Source organism: Athene noctua, chromosome 10 (assembly GCF_965140245.1).
Source record: "Athene noctua chromosome 10, bAthNoc1.hap1.1, whole genome shotgun sequence".
In the NCBI taxonomy this organism is placed as follows: Eukaryota; Metazoa; Chordata; class Aves; order Strigiformes; family Strigidae; genus Athene; species Athene noctua.
In genome coordinates this window covers 1,470,066-1,495,611 of record NC_134046.1, presented here as the reverse complement: position 1 = coordinate 1,495,611, position 25,546 = coordinate 1,470,066, and the positions used below count along the sequence as shown (strand labels likewise).

General features: G+C 43.4%; 1 protein-coding gene across 3 annotated transcripts in view; it reads right to left on the bottom strand.

The window, feature by feature from the left end:
- The window catches only part of CHCHD6 (coiled-coil-helix-coiled-coil-helix domain containing 6), a 115,943-nt gene that overhangs the window by 27,886 nt on the left and 62,511 nt on the right, over positions 1-25,546 (bottom strand). For all 3 annotated transcript variants that reach the window (XM_074914567.1, XM_074914565.1, XM_074914566.1), the window contains one exon: positions 10,054-10,189. In XM_074914567.1, coding sequence (XP_074770668.1) covers positions 10,054-10,189 — 136 coding nt within the window. The remainder of the gene's footprint in view (positions 1-10,053; positions 10,190-25,546) is intronic.

Below are 25,546 nucleotides of genomic sequence, written 5' to 3'. Positions count from 1 at the left end.
ATTCTGTCTCCTTTCAAATTCCTTTGGAGAGATCAGCAAGTCTATGTTGTATCTATAACCAGAAATTCTCTTATTCTGTCAAAGAACTTCTTTCATAAAGTTATCAAGTACATAATTGAAACAGAGTATATTACTTGCCCTGCTGGCTCATCCAGAAGATAAAAACCTCACCTCTTTGATATTTAGAAGTTTTCTGATTTTTTTTAATCTTATGCAAATATACTCCACTAAATTACACAGTTCTTCCTGAAGTTTGTACCACAAATACGTGTTTACTTACACTTTTCTTCTGAACCTCTCCCTGGTGCTGACACATGCACATCATCACTTTGCCAGCTATAGTTCCAACCCTTGATCCAAAGGCTTACAGTCCTATCAGTGAAGAGACTCTCGTAGCAGAGTGTCGTTTAAACAGTGCAGGACCCATCATGTAGCTGGGCACTGCTGGTCTGAGCCCCTAACAGGCAGCCACACAGAACCCACAGATCAGTTAAGCCCAGTATCCCTCACCTATTTCCACGATAGTCAAGAGATGGCTACGCAGAACAGCCTCAAGAACAGAAAGAAGCTGCCTGCTGTTAATAGAACATCTAAAGACCAACGGTGTGTCCTAGACAGAAACTTGATTGCTTAAGTAGCTGGGTTGAAGAACTGCACAGTACTAAAGAAGAGAATAAACTCAGAACAGTTGCAAGTCATGAGGAGGAAACATTCAGAATATAAGACAAACGTAAAAGTTTTATAGCAGTCCAGTCTGAATAAAAGGGGAAAAAATGTTGCAGCTGCTATCATCTCACAATTTTTTAAGCTTCCTTTTTGTTGTCTGATATCCTGAGGATATATATTGTGAATGAAACTTCAAAGAAGCAGAAAGGAGATGTGAAGATCCAGGGGTGTGTACAGGTGCAGGTAACTGTACTAGGAAGGTACCATCGCAGACCCGGCAGAGGCTTGCGTGACCCGGGTAAATGGGTGCTCCTTTCAGCTTTTAAGACAGTGTCCACAGCATATAAATCACCACAACACTCAAAATCATCCTCACTGGCAACTCAAGGAGGAATCCAGGGAACAAGCAAATGAAGAAAAACATTCTCCATTTCCATATGAAACACCTAGATCAGGTCAGGATTGAAGCACACACTCCACAGAGAGGAAGCTGGAATGATCACTGTGAGCACTTCAACCTGTTCAGGAGTTAAAAAAACATAAATCTCATGATCTTCTTTCATCAATGTTAAATGAATTGAGAAGGGAACTAGTACCTGCAAAGACACAAAACTGCTGCAGATGTAGTGGTATTGTTCAGAACTCCCAGTCCCCCAATAAAAGAACAGTGTAATAATGCTTTACTAATAGACCGAACCAAGTAACTCTCAGCTTTCTGTCACACAGCTCTGAAGTAACCCAACAGATGAGCTGCTCAGAAAAATAAACCCAGTCCTTGTGGGCAGCAAACGTGGACTGATAAACTGAGTGGGAGAGAACGCCGAGGCAGATGGGTAGAGGTAATCGGAAATGACAGAGAGATAAGCAGGCAGAGGGCAAGCAGAGAGCTTGAAGGACAGAAGCAGAAGAATTGAGATTTTACAGCATACAGATATTTGAAAAGTTAAATCAACAGCTTTCCAATAGCATTATTTTAAAAATCATTCCCCCTAATATATGCAGGGAACCAGCTGCTTGCAAAATGACCTTTAAACCCTACCTACCATACCTTATTAGACTAATTCAGAGCTGGAGGTTGGCTGGTCCTGAAATCCATTTATACAGGACAAACAAGCATTCAGCAGGGACAAAGAGCAAACACATTGTCAAAATAATTTTGTCTGCCTTTCCGGATGCACACTCAGGCTTAACAGAGTAGAGCAGCATGCTTCTCCAACTCCAGAACCAAGAAGATACACGAGATGTTGAAGCACCATCCTAACTCAAGGCTTCACTACCTGCTTCCCTCCTATTATAAAAGGTAACAAACTCTAAGAAGCGCTGGTTTTCTGGACAGCTTCTCTGAATGCAGAGGTCTTTTAAGAGCCTTCCACCAACTCTTAAAGGCCCCCAACAAAGGCCTCTAACCAAAAAAGGTGTTAGAACTGAAAGTTTCTTGCCAACAGATGAACGTAGCAGCAGCAGAGCTAACTAACACTATATTCAGATCACTGCAACACACTGTCTTCAACATGTCTTGTTCCTGTACTTGAAGCACTGGTGTCCAGAAAGGTTACTTCAGCCGGCTTGGGAAGGTCTAGCTAGGACTAACAGCTTTAAATTGCTTTGGAAAATCCCAAGTGTACTAGGAAGTATCTCCAGACAATGAGGCCTGTTAGGCAGACAAACAGCGTCACACGGGGGCGAAAACCACAAACAATTAATGCAGGCACAATGCAGAAAGAAACCTCAGCACAAAAGTTTAGATTTTTGTACCAGACAAACGCTCCACAGCCTTGGACAGAGGGGCTCTGTGGAGAGAACAAACACCAGGGCAGCACCAGGACAGGTTCCGCCAAGCCTTCCCCTCCAACACGCCACAGCCCTGACAAGAAAAGGATTGTCTTCCCGCTGAAAGGAGGGCTCGTCCGTTGTTCATTAGCTTCCCAAGTTCTCTTTGGCACTGCAAAGAAAGGCTAGTTAGAGCAGCCTCACTTGCTTGGTAGCAACTCCTCGGCTGGCCCGGGACCAGCGCCACCAGAATAACCCCTGAACGTGCTGTCTACACAGACACATCCAGCTGAGTGGTGAGGGCTCTGAATCCTATTAGTCCTCAAGGTATTCAACCCCAAGACCCGCTAACAAAAATAGCTAATGGATGGTGTGCGGAAACTGCAAACTGCATGGAGCAGGAAACCATCCTGCACAGACTACAACCAACACAGGGCATAACAAATCTTTGGTTTCACCAGTTTGTCACGAAGACTTTGGCATCACTGATATAATCTCCCAAGTTATAGCCAAGTTGTCAGAGAATGGATCTAACGTTAGCACAGAAGTTATGGAAGTCAGGGCTATTTTGGAACTTCTTGGGAGTCTGAAGGCATTTGACCACTGACCTTGTGCTTCTAACCAGCAGTTGCTACCGACAGCAATTTTTGTGGATCTGTTTCAATCTAACTTCAGCAGCAAAACATATAGTTTAAAAATTGGAAATCAACTTCTTTCTGTCCAAGACTGCTTGGTCATCAGTCTCCCGGAATTAATCTGAGTAAGAATTTCCACTTCCAACTTGCCAACACAGTGCTACAAATCTTTTGTGAAAAAAATCTGGCATTAAAACCAGCATGATGTATCACAACACACTCTCACCCCCAAGCAACTGTTTCCCATACTAGATAAGCCCGACTGATTACAGGCTACAGTTCTCAGGAAAACGCTGCCTAACACCCCATACAGAGAGCACCGAAGTAGAGAAACCTGTTAGATGCAGCAGATCCATGTAGGTACCATTAATTTAAGCCAAAAGAGAAATACTCTTTTTGAAGCGAGAAAAAACAATACATCAGAGAAACATATTCCTGTCCTTATAGTGCTTGGCCCTACTTTGCTTGAAATTTTGATATACAACTTCAAATGAGCTTTTTCAGACTCACCTGCTCAAAGACATCACAGCATCAAGTCAGCTATGACTTCCCACTCCTGACTGTACAGCTCTTACAGTGTTTTTACTATAGAAAAATTTTGAGACTGCTTTTAAACAGGTCCAGGCAAACTTAAGTTTTAAAACAAGAACTGTAGAATAGACCGCATTTTAGAAATAACATAATACCAAAGAGTTCAACTTCTGGAATTGTAACGGTCTTCTGATTTCTTTCCCTTTTTTAAACAAAGTTTCTTTTAAAACCATTTGTGAAACACACATATTTTGATTAACTTTACCTGTAAGTATATCTAAGATCAGAACCATCAAAGCGAGAAATTAGACCCAAAGGCAATTCCTTCCTCACTGTAACAATGTCAAAACAAACAAACAAAACCCAGAAAACCAAAAATAAATGCACACGGACTGTGCGTTGAACAACAGATTGTTTTTGAGAAGAGAAATGGGGTCAGAAATCCTTCCAGACCAAGCAACGGGTGCAAGAACTTGAGAGGAAAAGATGATGCAGGGTATGGACTAAGTATCTGTGGAAGATGAGGCTTGAAGCACAGCCAAGCGAGCAGAAAAGTTTTAAGTTTATTTGTGCTCTTGTTTTCTTCAAAAATTACCAACTCCAGGAGGTGCCACAATTAGGGCTTTATGTGGACTGCAAACAGCAGACAAAGGTACTTGCTCACGTGGGTTAGTAAGTGCTGACGACACGCCAGGCTGTGGGGAACATCAGGGCTTCGTGAAGTGCTGAGACACAGAGCAAATAAAGAACTTATGCCTCCAGTTTCGTAAAAACCGGGTACAGGCAGCAGCCATTTCCATTTTAAGTAGGCCAGCATTTTATTCTGGGACATGCCTCATATATTAGATGGCGGTTTATGTCCTTTCAGGCAGCTCTATATTTTTAGTTTATCCACTGATGAACTCTTGAGGATGTGAAACGTTGTGTATAGATGCAAGACTCGCCAGAACCAAGAACTGCTGCCTTAAGAATCAAAACAATAACTGTTTCAATCCTTTATGATTAGAAGCAAAATATGGATCCTTTTCACCTTTGCAAATAACAGGTCAGGGTGTGCTTGGGCACAGTTAATCCACTGCTGCTCTCCTCTGTATTTACGACTGAACAAACAGCAGCTGCCTGCAGCTTGTGGCCTCTCCACTGACTCCCTTGTGGGGGCCATTTATTGAGTCATAAACTCCTCCAATAGTGTTATCACTACAGCATTTGCACAAATAAAGGTTGGAAGAGAGAAGGATTAAAAAAGAGAATTGATTTTACAGAGAAGGCAAGAAAAATGCTCTACAGATCTGTTTGCTTTGTGCAAGGACTGCCTGACGTAAGGCAGGGCAAGCATAAACCTGGCTGGGCATACCATCCTCCAGATAGGAAACCCAGATTTATCTGAAACTACAAAGCTGAATTTCAGAAAGCTCAAACCACCCTAAAGCCTTCCAAGTTAGATATATTGCATTTCAAGTAGCACACTGTGTGATATATTTATATCTCCTTGATGAGACTTCAACAGCTAAGATCTACCTCTGCAGAATCCTGGGGGAGGAGGAATCCCAGCAGAGTGTGGACCTTGCTATACCTGTCCAAAGTTTTTTTCCCCCAGCCACACACACACTGGCTGCTACTCTCTACTCCAGTAAGTACACAAACAATCTATGAAGCATTTTGCAATCCATCAGCATGGAAAGAACTCTTTAACAAGAGCCTAATATGATCAGAGCCACCTGCAGCACAGCCCGTGGTATCCAACGCATCCCAAAGCTGTTTCTCTAAAGCCGAGTGGCCCAGGTTGTGGAAGTGACAGCTCCCAGCAGGTCACACCTCAGCAGGATCCCAAACGCTTGAGCAAAACGGCTCCACGGGGACAGGACATGGCCCGACGACCTGCAGCACCTTCTCAGCAACCCAGGGCGCTGCCCACGCGCGAGACACAAACTTCCAGCAGAGTTGCACTGCTTTGCTGTGCCCCAAATGGGAGCTGGGCTTTCACAGTGATCCCTGGGAGAAGTAGGCACAGTGAATTGAGCACATGTCTTTTTACTACAGTCAAGGGCAAAGGAGAATGCAGTCAACTCAAGGTTATGTTAAAAGTCTACCTCCACGGGAATCCAGTCAATCGGTGTTTTGCAAGGGCTTGTTTGCATAGCAGAGTGACTCACAGTAAACGAGTGTGAATTTTCCCTGCACTTCCATTACAAACCCAGAATGTTCATAAACAGAGAAGTTGCTGTACCACAAACTCACTCACCAGTTTACTGCACTGTAATTTCCTTATGTAGACAAGCCCTAAAGCCTTCATAGATGTAGCTTTACCTTTGTCTGTTATGAATAGCAGACTCGTGAGAAGCTGGACGCAGAATAGGGAGAAAGAGCACAGAATTATGAATGGCTCCTAGCTCGATGTATACAGCTCCTACTGACAAGGGAATACACGTGTCTGAGTATGCAGCTCTTTATAGCTTGGTTTGGCCAGGAGCTAGAGCGCAAGAATTTCACCTTGGTCCTTCTGTGAAAGACAGGCACCTAGAGACAGTAAAAAAACACTTGGAAAGAAAGGGATACACGCTTTTCACTAACAGACATTTTTCTGCACACAGACACATGAAGGAGGTTCTGTTTGAAATCTCTAATCACGTTAATATATGGTCACCAGAGGCTGCATTTTTCAAGTGGCAGCTGGTCAGAGATTCCCTGGTATAACCACCAATTACGTAACAAATTAACCAACTAAAATTTGATGGAAATTCAGATTTGCCTACTGATGTGAACAGGATGTAAGGGAAGCAAAACAGGACACAAATACTCTGAAAAGCTTGCACGAGTGTGTATTTGCAGGGGGAGGGAAGCAATTCACTAATAGGACTCAGACTTGAAAAAAAAAATCATTTGTTTTTCCCTTCCATCTGGACTCAAAGTAAGAAACTACGCAGATTTCCACTGCCCACTCTCCTTTTCCTTCCACACCCTCCTCTCATTGGCATGAGATAAAACCTTGGGGAAACAGCAGCAGCAATTTTCAATTCTCATTATCTAACGGCAGCAGTAGCTCTTGGTGAAACTTGCGGTCAATAAACTACAGGCAATTTTAAAAGACACAATGGGAACTGCCCCTCCCACAGCTGTCCCATTATCCCAGCTTTTATTAGATTTAAAGCCAGCAATTCTTATGCTGTAGCTGAAGTTCTGCAGAGCCAAGAAAACAGACCACCAGAAAAGATAAAGCATTCCTAAATTAAACAGGAGACGTTACAGTAATGTACTCAAAAGTCAGAGAGCTTCCACACAAGCAAAGCTCAGGATGCAACGAGCAGCCCAGAGCCGAAGCGGGTTGGCGCCACGGCAGTGAGCTGCTGGCCACGCCAACAATATTCACGTGCAGGATGGTATAAACGGCAAAGTTAGAGAGCAGGTTAGGCAGGGCAAGCTGAAAGCACGCTAGCTACAACGGCAGACGGTCAGAGCAGGATCCTGCTCCCATCGCTCCATGAACATCCCACTACGGGCGTGAACTTTGGTGCCCATGGCCTGGATGAGCCTCCCGAGCAGCAGAGAAATACTCGCTGTGGGTGGCAATTCAGCTGACCTGCCTCAGACTGCTTTAGGATCAGGCGCAACATGCTCTAGCAGTGCCTATTTCTCCCCCTTGCCTACAAAAGCAGCCCTCATGGACAGAAAACATACAAACCGGGTCATGTCAGGTAGAGCCCTACCACACAATAAAGCAACCTGTCCCAGGAAGAGGGCCCATACAGGAAATGAGTAGCAAATAAATTTCAAAACTCATTAAATGTTTGCCTGATATATTTGTCCGTGGGGCAGAAGTAACTGGGGGTGCATCTCAGCTCCTGGCTCAGAGATGCGCACAGCAATAGGCAAAGGGAAATGGGGGCCCAACGGAAGAGTCTCAAACCAACACAGTAAGGGGGAAGACGCAAAGAATTATTCTCATCCACAGTAAGCTGTAATTTTCAGTCTAGAAATCTAGAGCTTGCTTTCTCTGAGTCTAATGTATACCATGCCCTGGAGACATTTTTACCAGCCATCAAAAGGAACTTGCAGAGAACCAGATGCTTCATTAAAGAATATTCACCAAGCCTTATAAAATCTTTAGTAAAAAGCAGAACAACAAATCACCAGCGCGCAAGTGAGCTGAAGTCACACATCCAGCTTTGATTACAACCTCCTGTACTGGAAAACAAATTGTGTTTAAAAAATAAAGAAAAAAACACCCAAGAAATGAAGAGATTCTGGCCTCTCTTTCCCACATTCCTCCAACCTGCATTTCCTGAACGAGGAATGCGTGAGACAAAGCCATTTGGTAGATGATGCTAATTTAAACTTAAAGAAAAATAACAGCTTAAGAGGGGAAGGGAGGAGGAAGTTTTAATCCTTCTTGAAAAAACACAACAGCTTGTGATCGCTACATATATCTCAGGAGTCAGAGGACTCGGTAAGAGCAGTGAGGCAAACTGACAGGGCTTGAGCTGTCCTGGGACAAAAAACTACCGATGTACTGCCTTACACGAGTTTTATTTGCATTTGGAGTTGCAGAACCCTCTAGCACCTATGTCTAGCTGCAAGGTTTCGTTACCTGTTCCTTAGTCTCTCTTGCCCCTTCTTAAAACATAGCAAGGAGATTTTCTGCCATATTGTCATCATCCACAGCAAATTCATGTCCTATGAACTGCTCCTTCCAGGAAGTTTATATAACAGCAGGGAAAAAAATTCTGAAGTCGACTGAATACTCTGGGAACTAAAACGACCCCCAGTTTTCAGTTTATAAAGAAAGCCTACCAAAAAATCCACCATCCAAACCCAAAGAAGATCCAAGTTAATAGGATCTTTCACTGCCCTCTGCTGTTACCAGTCATTTAGCTTCCACTTTACTTTTTAACAATGTCGGGCTGGGGCTCAGGGCTGGCAGCATCCCAGGCCCTTCCTCAGGCGGGTTGGAGCCGCAGCTTGCAAATATGCTGAAGTTTAATGCAATCTGTCTTCTTTGGTAATCACATTCCGCCCGCACCGCATGCAATAAAGATGTATTGGTAAATGCATTTGCTAAAGATATACTCCACTGAAAAGGCTACAAGTCTGATTTACAGGAGGCAAGGAGGAAGCATCAGGTAACGGAGGCTGGCAATGGATGCGCCGACGTTCCGAGAGCAGCAACAGAGGGCACGGGTTGTGCAGAGGCAACACAGGCACCGCTTTACTTTAAAGCTGACAAAGAAAAAGAAACCACATGTTTTGGGAGCTGGGGACTTTAAAGATATCAGAGAAAAGCCCTTTTCCTGGCAGCTTTAACCTTGCTGATTTGCAGACATACAAAGACCTTCTTTGTAAACAGGAAGGAAAAAAATTCCACTAGGACTAGCAACAACATTTGGTCTAATATATCCTGACAATTTTCCCATCTCCTTCTGTCGGGCTTCTTCTGGGAGCCGGCTGGCAGATTGTTTCATGTTATACTTAAATCAGGCATACAGCTTCCCCTCACAATGCTAATGCGACAGAGAAAGACTGCTTCTATGAAATCTCCACCTCTCCCCCACCCTTTGCATTAGTAATCCCATGAGAGGAGTCTCAGTTTTCTAAGGCTCCATCCTTTCCACCACATCCACCTCCCTATAGTCTCAGCGCCTTTTGGAGAATTTTCTACCGCCAGCACCCCCAAAGAAAAAGCCTGCCCTTGAGGGACCTGACCCACTGAATTCTCACATGGGGAACAGCATTCTTCACACTGCAGACACCCCAAGCAGCAGTTCATGTCCTACCACTCACTTTTCTCAAAATCATGTCCTAGTTGTAATTCCCAAATACTTCACTGTTCCTTTCTCCTTCCCTTGTTTCAATAGTCAGAAATTCTTCCGAGGTACTAAGCAGCTGCTGTCCTGAAGCATCAGCAGAAGCGACCAGGGCTCTGCACCGCTGAAGGAAGAGCCATCAGGCTTGCTGGCCCCAAGCACAAGAGGAACAGCTTTTAGGAGCGTGCAGTTTTCTTAAGAGGCAGCAGCTCTGCCCAATAAAGCAACTTTCCTCATGCAGCAACAAAAGGAAAGGCCACCTCCAACTGTGAAGTCCCATAACAGGAGGATGTTTAGAACCCACTCGAAATGATGCCGACCCTGGCAAAATGGATTTGCCTACCATTTGCAGCATACAAAACTTGGGAAAATCGTGGTGACTGACTTAGAAACCTGGGAGCATCGGTGCTACTGTTTTGGTGGCAGCTCAGTACAACAGGACCCACCGATGGAAATGAAGTTGGGACATAGCATAGCGTGACTGGAAACCGCGGAATGAACGGAGGAAAAGGGGTCCCAAGGAAAAACTGTCTCCTATGAAGATTGCAATTTGACTAACAGATACCACAGCTCTCAGAAACACTTCCCAGAAGAAATCACCATGCAAAACAAGACAGCAAAGTCAGCAAGTACAACAAGGAAGCTTTTGTTACCTTCTGAGCTGCACTAACGCAGCGCTGATACTCCTTAGCCAGCTCTGAGCATTTGAGCACTTCACGTTTGTTTTCTTGGTAGCACTTCAGAATTTCAGACTGCAGGCTTGCACAGACAGGATCAGTGTTCCTCCTCCTGCAGGGAAAACGAGCACAGAAAGATGTGTGAAGAGGAGTTTTCACCCACTTACTACCACTTTACCAGTGACACACATACTAATCTTGTGTTGGAGTCATGTAGTCCTAATAGAGAAACTGGTGGGAGCAGCAATCACCAAAGTGGGTCAAATGACCAACAGTGTCTTTCAGCTGAAAAATCCAGGGTACTTAGAAAGAAGGAACACATTCTTTCTAGGTTGGTGTGGAAGGCTGTTTTACCCTTAGATAAAACATCATCTCTCCTCTGCAGTCAGGAGAGGAGGGGAAAAAAAAAAAAATAATTCAATTCCAGTAAGTTCAATGATTTCCCCAACTCACATTGGAAATCTTTGGCAGAACCCAGGAATCCTGGCGGGGCCTGCGCTAGATCTGTAACAGTCTAACAAGGAACTGAATAGACTTGTTGAATAAGCCGCCTCAATCTATTGAATTCTCATCTGTTTAAACACGTTAAAAAATCCAACATGGTTGGAAGCACTGCAATGCTCCTAGTGACTAGAAAAAACGGAATAATAGCAAGACCAGATATCTGTTTCTTTGTATTTCTGAAGCAATTAGCACTCATACCCCCGTAAATGGCATTGACAGCTACCCAAGAACAATTAGGGATGATGTTCTTATACTCTAATGTGCATGTGTACATATGGCACATCATCAGCAACAGTACCAATAAAGGGGAAGGTCGTTGTAAAACAATACCAGCAACAATGGCACACACACAGTAACGACAGTGTCATCAGCTGCACAGACAGGCAGACACAAATTGCAGGAATCTGCAGCACAATTGCCATGGTATGTTTTACCAGAGAACATATGCTTAGGTGTAGCAATCCTCGGATGCCGCCTCCTGAACCATAAATCCATTGAATTCCTTGCGTTTTCTGCCCCGATGTGCTTAGAGAGATTTGTGCCCAAATACCAAAGGCACCTCTTCCTTCCAAAGCACTTGATGCCACAGGCAGGCGTTAGCACCGTGCTACGATCTGTTCATTTCCACAGTAACAACAACAGGCACTCATTCAGCAACAAGGCATCACGGTGAGGCAGGGAGAAAACATGACCTGTTCCTGGGCATGTGTCATTCTCTCAGGTGGAACAGATGTCTAAGTGTCCTGGTTTCATAAAAACCCAAGATCTTCTAAAAGCTTTTGGAGAGCTCAGATATGAGTTTCCCCATCATGCTCGGTTTTGTAAGGTGCTCAGGAAGGCAAATGGAAGGGCCAAAATAAGAAAAAAAATTAATCTGTTCTTTCCGTATCAGCAATCTCGATGTTCCCTCAAAATAGTTTGGCTGAGACATACTCCAAATGAGACTTCTTCAGCCCTCAGTCTTACTGCCAACGTGCATGGACAGACTAAGAATTTATCAGTAACAGTATGACAGCCACACTCTAAAATGCTGAGGTTTGGCTCAGAAGACACCAAACATACTATACAGACTTCTTTCTCCACCTCTTCACTAATCTTACAGCTTTTAGAAGAAACTTATTCCATGCATGGTCCCTAGAGACTAGTGTGCATTTCTAATTTCTATGTTCTATAGTGAATCACGTTTAAAGGCCCTAAAAATCCATATTCTAAAAAATCTTCACATTTTGCAATAGAAAAGAACCCAGGGAGAGCTTCAGAAATTCATAACATTGGCATTTTGCTTTGTCACCAACTTTAATATCACTTTAATCAAATCAGTGAGACTGTGGAAATGGTGCCAAGCAATACCAGGTCAGGAAATACCACCAAAGCCCTCAATTCATTGAAAAAGTTAAGACTTTTAAAATCAGGTTTTTTTAAAAAAACTCAGCCATGTTAAACTGAAGGACACTTTGTAATTTTCATGCAGAAACCTGGAAAGGCAAAAAAGGTACAGCATGCCACAGAACAGTCAGCATTCATCTGAACTGAACAATACAGCGCAAACATCTCAGAAATATTTAGAAGAATGCTTGAGGATGCCATTGTTGGCACGGGAAGCTATAGGAATTGTGCTTTTTTGTGTGTCTGTTCCTTCACTGTCTCTCCTGCAGCATCAGTCTTCATTGCTTACAGTAAATGTAAAGCTAGGACCCATCCGTGGGCTCAGACAGTAGTGCCAAGTCTGTGTCATCTCCAGGAGACCCCTCGGAGCTCAGCCCACGGTGCAGAGGGCTATTAGAAGCCACAGCGTGGTGAGTGAGAAGCCACAGAGTGAGTGTTGGTGCCTAAAGCCAACCAGAGGCAAGGATCAATCAGCACGGAATGGTACGCGCTGCCCAGCGAGTACCTAAATCAGCCACTTTTCACAACAGAGAGGATTTACTTGGTACCAGGCACCCAGAATCACAGACAGAATATTCTCCTTTATTTCTTCAAAATAAAATCTCAAACTGTGGTTACACATCAATTGCACCAGCTTCTCAAAACAGATTTAGAAAAACTAATCAACATAACATCAAGCTGGTTAAGGTACTTGTCAATACACACTACACAAACCAATAGATTAGTGCACTCACAAGTGAACTGGAAATTCAACAGAACCAGTTAAATCCCGCTGAGAATGACACTTCACGTTGGGGCGGGAAGCTAGCGTGGGTCAGGAGATAACTGTCGCTGTGCCCCACCACGTGTCACCTACCAACCAAAGGGACAAGAAGTAAATGTGAGCTCACCACGAGGACGCAGCTCCTGCTGAGTCTGGGAGTACAAGTCACCCACATCCAGCAGACGAGTTCTGGTGCCCGTCTGGACTGAAAGGGGGTCTCTGAACTGCCTGGGTGAACAACTGCTTGAGGAGCTCTCCTCCCAGCACAGCACCCACCGTCCCTGCCCTACCCAACTCAGAGGGACGCCACTCTCCTGCTCAGAGTGTCTCTTGACTTCAGGTTGCATCGTTTCCGCACAAGAGGGAACTACAAACCTATACACCAGCTGCGCCTTACCATTGTCTGGTTTTACTGGTATGTATCTGAAAGGAAAAGGAATTAAACACAAAAAAACTTGCTGGAGACCGGCAGCATCTAACTACAAACATCTCCGTTGAGAGCAATGGCACACTGACTTCCAAAGGAGGTGGACCCTCGTCAGCCATCATCCTTCAACCTCAGCCCAGCTCAAGGCTGTTGGCACTAACTAAACGCTAGAAAATCCACCTTCTGGACACTCCACAGCTCTTGGTAAATGTCTCCTTGTTTGAGGGTCTTCATAATTACTTCTTAAACAACAAGGGGGAAGGAACATGGTGGAGCAGGGATGGTGTTTGAATACATAAGGAGCAGAGGACTAAGATGCTTTGACCTTTCTTCTAAAATGGGTCGCAGTTTGAAGCATAATAAGCCACCACCAAATAAGGTAGACAATTAGCCTCTGTCTCAAATAAAACGCGTTGCAATTGCTACTGCTATTATCAAAACAGATGCAAGAGGCTCATTTAGAGCAGACAGGAAAAAGGCAAGAGAGAAAGGCTGAGCCTGGAGGGGCTAGCACAATACCTGCGGACAGGGAAGTATGGGAGATGAGCTCTGACAATACCTTGGAAATAAATCCAGGACATACAGAATATGAAAAATTAAACCAATAACACATGCTCTCATCTGTTTAAAGTTAGAGGAAGGGAGAAAAGATGACAGGTGGGACAAAAGAAAGGATGAATCTAGAAATAAAACTCATTACCAGTGCCTCCCCCATCAGAGTGGGGAAAGAAACCTTTGCCTCACCACTGCTCAATGGGAAGGAAGGCCACGCACACATGAAATCCATTACTCCAGATCTTCCTCCCCCCCTCGCGTGGAGGGATCTAAATCAGGTCTTTGTCTGGAAAAGAAGGGAAAGGTTTTCTTAAAATGAAACAAAGAGCATCCTTCTTTCTGCTATCCTTTAAGGTAAGACAGAACGAGCACGATCTTGGTGTATTTTGACACGCTGAGAGTTACCAAATCCTCTCTATCGCTGCGTATTCCCTTTACTTTATTTAATAAATGAAATCTCATCAACTTATCCTTCTTCTATTATCACTGCTGACATCAATCTGATAATATTGGCTTGGTGTGGAATCATGCTATTATATGTCCTCTTGATATTTAATTTAAGAGAAACGTCTGCAGTAGGGTGAATATGTGAAGCAAGCTTTTTATTACTGGCAGCAGTAAGGACGCTGGGAGTGAATTAGACATTCATCTTAGTCAGGGCCAATCTAGTGGCTCAGAAGAGGTTTTCTTCTTAACCCTCTCCTAACTGTTCAATAGCGGCAGGTAACGGCTGCTCCAGTCAATAACTGCGTTCATTTGTCTTGGCAAATTCATTTCTACATGGATATAAACCCCATGAAGAAGTGTGAAGCGTCTGGGAGGTTAAAGCAAGGTTCTTTGAGAATTTCCATCATAAGCGCTCTGATAGCAGGAAGAGTGCTGGTCTAAATGTCCATCGATTAATCAAGAAGCAACACAGCTTCCAAAGACAAACACAAACTTACTGCTAGAAGCGATTAAGGCAGTATCACCAGGATACAGCCCCCACAGACAGGAGGTTTCAAACACAGCACTGTGGCTACTGGCAAGTTGCTGCCGACAGAAGAAGAATTACGGATTGGGTACTGGAAAGGAAGGGAAAGCTGGAAGATGTGTATGTATTTGCTAGTCCTTCCACCCAGCTGAAAAATCAGAGTAGCTGAGCAGAGATACAACTTTAATGCTTCAGGACTTGGCAGCTCTTCCGACTGGTGGAAAATCAGTAACTCCACAGCGAGGACCACAGCATCACTTGGCTTCACCGGGTAGAGCAGCAATTCCAGATGGAGTTAAGAGCGAGATCCTCTTTTTACCTTTTACTCTGGGAAACCATTCAAGCTGAGAAAAAACTCAAGATAGAGACTGATGGTATCTAAACCTAGATTATTTCAATACCTCTGCTCAGAACATGAAAAACAAAGACATGCCAAGTCCCTCACATAAGCCAACTTTAGAGTAGCCAGCTCCAGTACACAGCTGCAGGCAGGAACCTCAACGGGGCTGCAGACTCCAACAGCTGGATTAGCTGCTTTCTGCTGCGATACTGGACTAAGACCAGTGTCTGAGCTAACCTGAGCAAACCGCATTAGTCACCAGCGTCATTAGAGCGCAGCCAGCCTCGGAGGTCAGCAAGGAGGTGTGCGAGCAGAGCCCAGAGCACAGGCAGCGGTGTCTGCGCATCAGGAGGAGAGACGTGTCACATCGTCGCTTAGCGTGTTTATACACCCAGGGTGCTTTACACACACTGCAGACTAAGCTCAGCGATGCTTTGGTCACATAAATATGGTGTGCTGCCACGCTGTGCTGTACGTATATAAAACCGGTAAGTGGTGAACTGACCTGTAAAACTGCACTCTCCCTTGGGTAGCAGTTGGCTCTGATGGCTTCTCTTTAACATGTCAGAAAAATAACTCCAGACAGATGCAATACACAGCACACGGAAAGGTTCCATCCTCTCTCATTATTGCATCCTTGACATTTACAGCAGAAAATTAAACACAATTGAAGCATTTCATTCACTTATAAAAAAACTCATCAGCACAGAACAAACAGCCAGGAAAGCGAACTTTGAGCACAGGCTGCAGGATGCTGCACTACCACAAAGCAGACACTCTGGCCTCACTGCAACCTACGGAATTCCCTGATCCTGCACATCAGCTTGATAACGTGGCTTGAATGAAAGAAGGAAGCGTCACGTTGCGGCTGTTTGGCGAGAGGAATAAGAGATGGAAGAAGCTTAATAGATTATCCAAATGTCTACTAAAAATTCAGTCATATTTAAGCTACATAACCTAGCACAGCGTAAACAAACTGCATGCCTCATGAGGATAAACTAATGTGATCAGGAAGGAAATATTTCTCATCAGCCTCGTGTATTCAAAACACTGCTCATCAGGCTTTGCCACCGATCTGGATGGAATTCAAGGCTTGTAGAAGTAGCATATTGTGTAGAGCAAGAGGAGACGGACTGAAAAAAGGTGAAACCTCATGACGATTTTCACAAGAATAGGGCCACTACCTCCACATTTCAGCTGAAGCAGCTGTATTCCTGTCTTTCTAAACCCTTCCCATATGCCTTGTCACATCGTCTGCAACAAACCACTGCACAGCTGCAGTATTTCCCCTCTCTCTTCCCCCTGACAGCTGCATTTCAATAATAGGTCACCTGATTCTCTTTTTCCCTACCTTGTCCATGGAAGCGCCTAATGAATGCGTATTTATAAACTACTATGAGTTTCTGGGTGACTCTGTGATCCTACAAGATCTGTCACTAGTACTTCCCAACCTCCATTCCTGCTTTGACAGCTTGTTTGAGGCTGCCACACAATTCCCCACCGCAATTCGTGCTCTCAGTGCACCCCTGTCCTTCCCAGGACAGGTACCTCCTTTCCTTCCCAGCACAGATACGCAGGAGCTGTTCAGAAATCCTCTCCTGGGTAAGTAATTAGATTCTGTCACTGAGAACAAAAGTTAACACAAATGTCCAAATCTCAAGCTTCAGCAACTTGTTGTGTCACTGTACTGCATTCAGTGAAGACAGCCTAACTCATTTTTCTCCATCAAACAAATAAAAAAACCCAAATCCCAAATTCTAAAATATACAGATTGAAGCAGAAAATAACTAAAATTTAACAGTTTTCTGTAACAATCTTTACTTTTGGAAATCCAACAACAATCTCTCTATTTCAGTGATTACATTGATGTAAAGAGACTGTGTGACCCATCCGATGCTGGTTCCAGCTTGCTCTCTTTCTAACTCCAATGTATCACAAACTACATGGTTTATCCTCACACAGAAGAGGGTCATGTCCCATTTGACCAACGGGTCATCCTAAACCACTTTGATTTATACTCAATTGCACTTTGCCAAGCGTGGTTTCAACCAAAGTTAACTGACTTCCTTAGCAGTCCATAAGCTGCAGGCACTGGGGTTTTGGTGGTGGGCTGTGGGTCTTTGGGGGAGGAGGAGGGGGGTAGTAATACACAAAAAACTGTACAAAACCATATAAAATTAAACGATCCCTATCCTACTGAACCTGCGCATGCAATAACTAATCATCCCTATTAGCATTCTGCATGGCAGATGGCAAGTGGCTTGGAATAATGAGAGACTTCTCCCCACAAGTGGATAATTCCAATGTACATTTGGATGTAAATTCTTTACTGATTATGATGGTAGAATACTGAGTTATGAGAAACTGCCAGTTTGGAAGATGAAAGGAAAACTACTGCCTCTCCCTTCACTTGCCAAGAGATACAGAAGTTAACAGAACTGGATCTCCTGCCCACAAAGCCATGCACCATTTTTTCCAAAGATGCCAAACTACTAAAAGTTGACTAGCAAAGACGAAGAGCCTAAAGTTAGCAGCAAAACGGTCTCTGGAAGCCAAGCAGGAATGAGTCAGAATCTTGTTGCTGGAAGGAGTTCTCTGAATCAGAAAGGAAGCTGGCTCAGCTCCCACAAGACAGAAAAGCAATATAGCAAGCAATAACTGAATCTGAAAACAACACACAACCCAACAAGTGACCCGAATAGGGATTTTCTTTCTTCAGATAAAAAACAACATCTAAAAACTGGTTAAGATCTCAGGTCAGGGAGGGAATGCATGCAGCTTCGGGAATGTATGCAGCACTGGCCCTAAGAATCTCTGGGCTGTGGTAGTGCTACGGAGTCTGGGAGTTAGCTGGGGAACTGCCTGCTGGGAGACTCCTGGGCACATGTTCTTTCCTGGTCTGTTAAACCCCTCCACAAAAAGTACTCTGAAGAAAGGAACTGAAGAAGAAATATGCTGATTTTATGTGACCACAAGACATGAGGGACAGACAGGTTCAGTAAATTTTGCCTGTCTGAGATGATCTTGTAATGATGTCAGACTGCTAACAAAATGTTCTTTTTAACAGAAAACCCTGACCACTCATTTGCACAGCAGTTACTTTTCTAAAATGCCACTAAGCACCGTACTAAGTCCCTACAGTTTACATCAGACTACACAAAGCAGTGATGGACAAAAATATGAGGCCGTTAGTATATTCTGCACTGACAGAGTGACACATTCTGCTAAAGATGTGGAAACAAATTTCGAGAGGAGAATGAAGCTGCCAGCATTAAAGTTCAGGTGGGATCTGAAGCTAAAGATTCACCTTATTAAAAAAATCCCCTCGCTTCTGCCTACATGCTCTAATCTTCAAAACCACAGTGCCCTCTTTTACCATGCTGTGCAATTTGCTGAGTACTGACTCTGCAAGATCCCTATTAAGCAGCTACTCATCCCCCAGAGAACGTCAATAATGTGCTTTCAAAGAACACACACAAAGCCTTGAAGTCTGTTTTGGGGGGGAGGTTGGGATTTCTTTTTCTTTGTTTTTAAATAAATATTATAATTTCAAGAAGTCCTCAGGAAATTGAAAAAATCCTTACAGAAAATAATATAGATAACACAATTTTAAGTTTGGAACAGGGGTGAGTTGATGAGACCCATGCCTACCGGAGGCTGCTCCGTCCCGCTGTCAGTGGCGCTCACAGGCAACACAACACTAAGTTCTCTCCAAGGAAACAATATTCATCCCTGAAGCAAGTGCTCCTGTCTTCAAAATGCCACTTTTTTGGGCCAAATTAGTTACAACTGCGGTTGGTGTGTACGTGTACATCCCAGACGGGCAGGCAAGAGACACTTCCAGGACTGACTAGGAAAATAAAAGGATAGGAACAAAGAAACTCCAGCAAGATGCTCTCGCAGGAGGCCGAGTACCACCTGATCTTGAGACTCCTAAAGCTGATGGGACTCCATAGCCTAGAAACCTGTTTTATCAGAGTAACTTCATGAACTATCAAAATCACACTGAATAAACAAATAATAAAACAAATGAAGTCATCAAAGCCTGGCCTGACGGCAGATATGTTTTTTCTCTCCCTTTATAAGGCAGGAAAGGGCCTCGATCTCTCATTCCTCTGGGTAGATGGATCACCACGATGGAAGGTGTCCACAGCCATCCTGGCACAGTCCTTATTTCCTCAGAAGGTGGAGATACAGAAGCTCTGACCTACAGAACAAACTAGTTCTCTCTTCAAATTTCCCCCACGGTACTTGCCTTTGGTCTCTCCTGTCATCGCTCCAGGAGGAGACTAACTCAACAGTAAGTAAAGACACTTCACACAGCACATATAATCCAGCACCAGGAGTACAATTAGTGTTCAAAACAGCAACACTGCCCTGGAAATCAGTCGCTACTGAATTAATGACCAGATTGTTAGGTGTGTTACCTCAACTTCGCCTTAGGCTGCTCATTGGCAAACAAGTCATTAATTCACCGGTAACAAGTGGTTTCTCAGGCATTATTGCTTCTGACATCTTTAATTCACCACTCTTTTTGGAAAGCTTTCCCAGACAACTTTAACCTCAATACTCTACAAATCAACCCCGGGCCACTACCACCCGCTCACTGTACAACGCACACGCTGGAAGACAGAGGCAGACAAACCCAGCAGGAATAAACTGAGATGGGTCACTAATTAATATTCGTGATACTTTCCCAACTCATGCCAAGGGGAGGTGGGGATCAAAGGCACAAGAAGTTCTGGACTTCGGTGTGGACCTGTCATTATGTCTAAATACTCAATGAAATACTCTGAAACCTGGAGAAACCTTGCTTCCACCATGCTACACAGTGGAATATGTAACTCCCAATCTGAGGGCAGGGATCTGTTTCTATTTTCACTGCATTCTCCACGATAAAGAGCTTTGAACTGAAATATTTCACGTACTCTGATGCACAAACGATGTCTGAGGTTTGTTTTAACAGCTGCACAAATATCCATGCTTTTGAAAACAGTCTGGATTTGGCCTGCCAACAAACCCTGATCTAAGGGTTTTATAATGCCAACATTACATGGAATACAAGTGCTTTCCATGTAAAAATCAATAGCAATAGAAACATCCCTAATAAGCTACATGGAGTCTTTGGCACCTCTTCCTTTGCTGTTCCAGTCTTTGCTATTCAGCTCTTATTTTATAAATTCCCAAGTTCTACCAATGTACCTTTGAAGAAATGCTCCTGCAATTTTGAAAAGATATATTAATATTTTACATCAGTTTTTCAGCACTAACAGAGCCGCAATCTCAGTTCATTGGACTGATTTATTAGTCATCCTTCATCGTGCATGAGAGAAAAGACGATAGTGTGAACACTAGATTAGAACATCACTTTACTAACTGGGCAAAAGGAAAGTCTTATTTGGAACCAGCATCTCAGTAATCCCCAGGAATTGAACTTCAGAAAGAAAATCCGACAGCTTGGATAAAGTATAACAACTAATACATTTGTAAGATTTAAATTCTGTTAATTATATTATTATTATATAATTAATACTCTTCAAAAAAGAAGAATCTGGCCCAACTGGAACATTTACACAACCCTGTTACACATATTTGACTTCCATTACCACATACGATATTCCCAAAATTGTGGGGGAACATACCCTGCTTGGAAATCACTACACTGGTACAAACAGTTGCTTAACAATGGGCCTTCCAGAATTTGTAAAGAAAATGTTTACATGCTAATGTAAATGAGTGAAAACCTTTGTGAAACAGAACTGAAAGTGATCAGTAGGGTTTTCTTTCAGTAAAATTCACACCACATAAAATGACACAAAGCCAAGATTGACCCATCTACTCCTTTACCCTCTTTTGAAACAACTTGGGGGAAACTCATGCCTTGCAGTCTTACAGCAATATACCAATTTCCCACTAAATGCAACTTTATAAATGAGAAACAACAAAGCTTTGACTAATAACTCATCTCTTTATTTAAAGATTACATGAAACAGACTCGGCGCAGACAGAAGTAGGAACAAAGAACACAAACCCAGGAGTGAGGGAAGAACAGGACTGGGATGGAGCCAAGTCATTTTTTGTGACTGTACCATCATTGCAGGGCAGAAAAGCACTACATTGAGATAAGGCTGGGGATGAGCTCCGAGCAGCAATCAGTCTTTTATTCCTGAAAACTCTTAAATCCCTATTGCAGAGGCTCTTAATTTCAAAACTGAATTAATCATTTATCTAATCTAATGACAGGAGAAATCCCAGAGCGATTTTGTTTGAAAACTGTGATGTCTCTACCCTTCATTTCCTTGGCCTTCACGACTGACCACAAAACTATTTCAGAGCTTGACTCCTGGGCATAGCCCTCTGTTGAAACACCTGAGTCCTCGGAGCAGATTTCAAGACTAATAAACTCAAGTATCACCACATAACTATCTTATAAACTCTCTGGATCTACACAAACAAGAAAAAGAGAAAAGAACAAGTAGTTCCTCTCGGTTCCGGTTAGCATTGCCGTTTTAACTGAGGGGCTGTTAGACTTATAAAAATCTTGTGCAATTCAATAAAACCTTTATTTCCATGAGTAGGGAAAGCAAGCCGTAAATTCCCTGTTCCCAGCAGACAGTCCATCTATGAACTTTCTGCCCCTGTTCCCGTTGAGTCAGTGTGGTTCTCTACTCCACCTGCAGCCCAGGAGGATTCTTACTACTTGCCCGTTTCTCTAACGTAATCACCTTAAATACTCATGTCCATTAAGTTTAAATATCTTAGGACCATTAAATGGAACTCCTAGATACTAAGTCCCATATGGAGTAAATCTCTTTGGCAGTTTCTCCCCTGGAAAGCTGCCTTGGATTCGAGGCTGATCTCTGTCAGGGTAAGATACCGACACTCTTTATGCACTCCTTGATAACCACGCAAAGCATATGCAGTTCTCAGCACAACGTGCAAAGCAACACAGCCATCGGTGAGCAGCCTCAGAAACAGGTCTGCAGACTAGAAGGAGATTTCGGAGGGAAACTCAGCTTCAAAACAATTTTATCTTTTAACAGCTTCCTAATCCCCTCACCCCACTCCCGCAGCTTTACCTTTTAGAGAGAGTCACACCCCCACCCATGTCAATTCTTGCATCCAAATTTAACAACTACAAAAATAAAATAAAAACGTGATAAGACAACCTTCACAAAAGAAAATAAATCAAATTTTTAAAAAACAGCATTTTGAGGATAAATCTAGAGTGCCTGCACTAAGCCATAACCTCTTTACTGATGTTTTTTCCTTCCCCTTAACAGATTCAGGGACTGTAATAACATTTAATCCTCAGAAGCTAATCTAAATGTAACACTCAAAAGAAGACAAAGACAACGCAACAGAAAAAAAAATTTGGCCACTGCCTTTTGGGAGTGCTGCTTTATCCCCGGAGCGAGCGCATTAATAGAGCTTGGAATGAAATGCCATTTTATTCTCTGTAGCAGGGAGGGGATTAGCAAGTTGTCTTCTCTAAACCCAGTCTGAGTCATGGCTCTATGAACACTGAGAAAAGGATGTGGAACGAAGTGAAGGGCGGGGAGCACTGGCTTTTTATTTACACGCTGCTTCCTTTGTGGGTGGTTACTGATGTGCACAGTTTGCTAAACAGGGAAAGAAGGGGGAAAGAAGTTCTAGGTCCCCAGACTTTAATTCTGTTGGTTAACAAAATAGAAAAACAGTAATGTACCGGTTATAATAACATCGTTGAGACAATATGTCCGTGGCAACTGTCCAATTCACCACAGCATGTAAGCAACGAGGGCAAGTTGCTTAAGGTGCTGAAAGCTGTGCTCAGTGGTTTCTTGTTGCTAGGATCCTCTTCCTGGGAGAAAGAAACAGGTTGGACAGAGCCCAGAACAAAGAAGGAGACACTGTGGCAGAAGGAATGAATGCAGAGACAGGAGCAGTCTGGGTTCAGGTGGAGAGATGAGAAAACAAAGTCCACTGCACCAGTCAGGCCATGCAGGCATCAAGCCCAGCGTCCTACCTTGAAGTAGAAACCAAGAGCTAATGACCGTGTCAGTGGTTTAGTATGAAGGTCAGCACTAAGCACTTCACTTCTGATTCCATACAAAGGGAGATAGGAAGGTTTACCTGCCTACCTCGCAGGCATGCTGTGAAGGGTCACTGGTGGAGAGCTCGTACAATATTCCTAAACCCTGCAACACTTGATAATCACTAAGGAGAGGAAATAGTCCGTGGAACCTTGACCACTTGTGCAGAGCTGTAGGTGTTAACAGAATTACAAAAGTCAATAAATGCCAAGAAAACACTCTTTTTCTGTTTCGGATATTTCTTATCTTTGCCTCAACACGGATTCAAAAAAACAGGGTATTTGCTGTGGAAACAGCCCAAGCTCTATTGCCCTCTTCCTCCCTCAGCTATGCCAACATAAAATGGCAGAATACAACAAGCACGGGGCAGGTCGGTCCCACAAGGCCTAAGTGCCAGGGGCAGGTCAAAGACCTCACAGCGAAACAGGTGTAATACAAGCCAGGGACACTGTGGGAAGGAGGTCTCCTGTGCAGATGGAGACAGTGCCGCTCCTGGTTGCCTTTTGTTCCAGGCGCTGTCGTAGTCCAGCACTGGAAGCAGGCAGACCTTCACTCATACTTTGGCTGTGTTCCAGTTCATGTAATTTTGCTAGAGTGTCAGTTTATTCCTGCCAACCAAGCTACTAATGTGCGTAAATCAGTCTTACCTATCTTAGCACTTACAGTGCTTGTATGTCTAATATGAAAGTGCAAATCAGGATGAGCAAACTATTCTTTCCACTTAAGTCACGGGGCCTTGTAATTTATTACCATAAACAGGCTGTAGAAAGACTCAAATGTACAACACCTAACAAGAGGACCTTACAACGTGCAGACTTCAAGTCCTACCAATTAAGCATGATCCCCAGTGTACAAAGGCCGTTTCCCTGACCCTGTCCCAGTCTTATGACCCACACGTGAGGCATGTGCACTCTGTAAGAGTGTTTGTACACCGTGTTGTACGCTGAGGCAACAATCCCAGACAGGATCACGGCATACTGCTGTAAGAAACGTGTACACTGCAGACCGATGGGATAAAGCAGTGACCCTTCCTGCATGTCCAGTTATCAGTCCCAGACCGTGCATTCCAACGTGCAGCTCGGTGCAATCCTGGACATTGCTGGCAATTTCTACTGTAAAAAAAATATGAAGTGTGGTGTTCACTTCTCCCTCAGTTTCACTAGTGCCACACAGCTTGTCCCTTCTCAAGGCATCCCCCAGCCACGTTATCTTTTCACACAAAATTCCCACTAGGGCAGGTGTCTCTTTCGGCTCCGAGTCAGACAGCCTCAGGAATCTGTCCCCGTACGACGGCTCGGGTTCCACCAAATGGAACGGCATTGCACAATAAGGCCAGGAGCCAAGGACTGGCAGACGATGAAGGCTCAGTGAAAAGGGGAAGGAACCCCTAAGAGACCATAAACACATTTTCTGAATCTTGAAAGGAGTCATTAGCATTGGCGCTGGTCTCAGCCACTAACCTTTATGAGAAATGGTTGCGATCCTGAGTTTCCTACGTTACCAGTCTTCATCTCCACAAGAAACAGAAAGACTAAATGAAACTCAAACTTCAGGAACCAAACTTAAGACTACTATAAAACATAGGTTAGTTATGGTCTGTAACAGCAAGAACATAAAAGGTCACCATTCCTTCCTTTACAAAGTCACAAGGATAAATCGTTGCTACACGTGTTCCCAGCAACTGACCGCACATCTGCAGAAGAAAATCCAAGAAAAGACTGATCGAAGACTGTCAGAACTTTATGTCCTATGAATTTTTAAAATTTTATTTAAAAACAGAATTTAGAATTCTACTTACGGAAAACTGCATGAAAATGTATGCAATGTGTTAGCTGCCCTGTTTTGGCTTCTTTAGCAACTTATTGCTTGACTGTCCAAACAAAAATGTTGAAATTACAACAGGTTATGTGATGCTTTGGCAGACAAACATAATTTTAAATAAAGACAGTACAATATACTGCACACCCCACTAACATATTCATCACTACTATATTATTTATTTCTGCAATTAAGTATCATACAGTCTGGACTGGACCCAACTGGACTACATATGTTGCTACTCCAGTTTACTGCATGTTGGCCAACTGTTTACCCAACTGAGATCCGAGTGCTGCTCTTGACAGTGTAATTGCTTTGGACTCATTAATATTAAAGAATTACAGAAAATATTTTTTCTTGGACAGCTGTTAGTGCATGTGGAACAATAAGCTATGTAACACTACTGGCAAATACAAATGGAATTTAGACACTAAATATGCTCACGGTAAAAAGACAACATTAAAGGTCTGCTAATTGTGCCAAGGCCAACAAAAAAGGCCAGTAAAATCATTGCACTCGTTCTAAGAAAACATTCATGATAATTACAACTCTATTTTGATTTAAGTTTATAGGGCTAAGATTTAGACTGTTTACCTTTTTCTTCCCTGGACAATGAAAACTTTAGAAG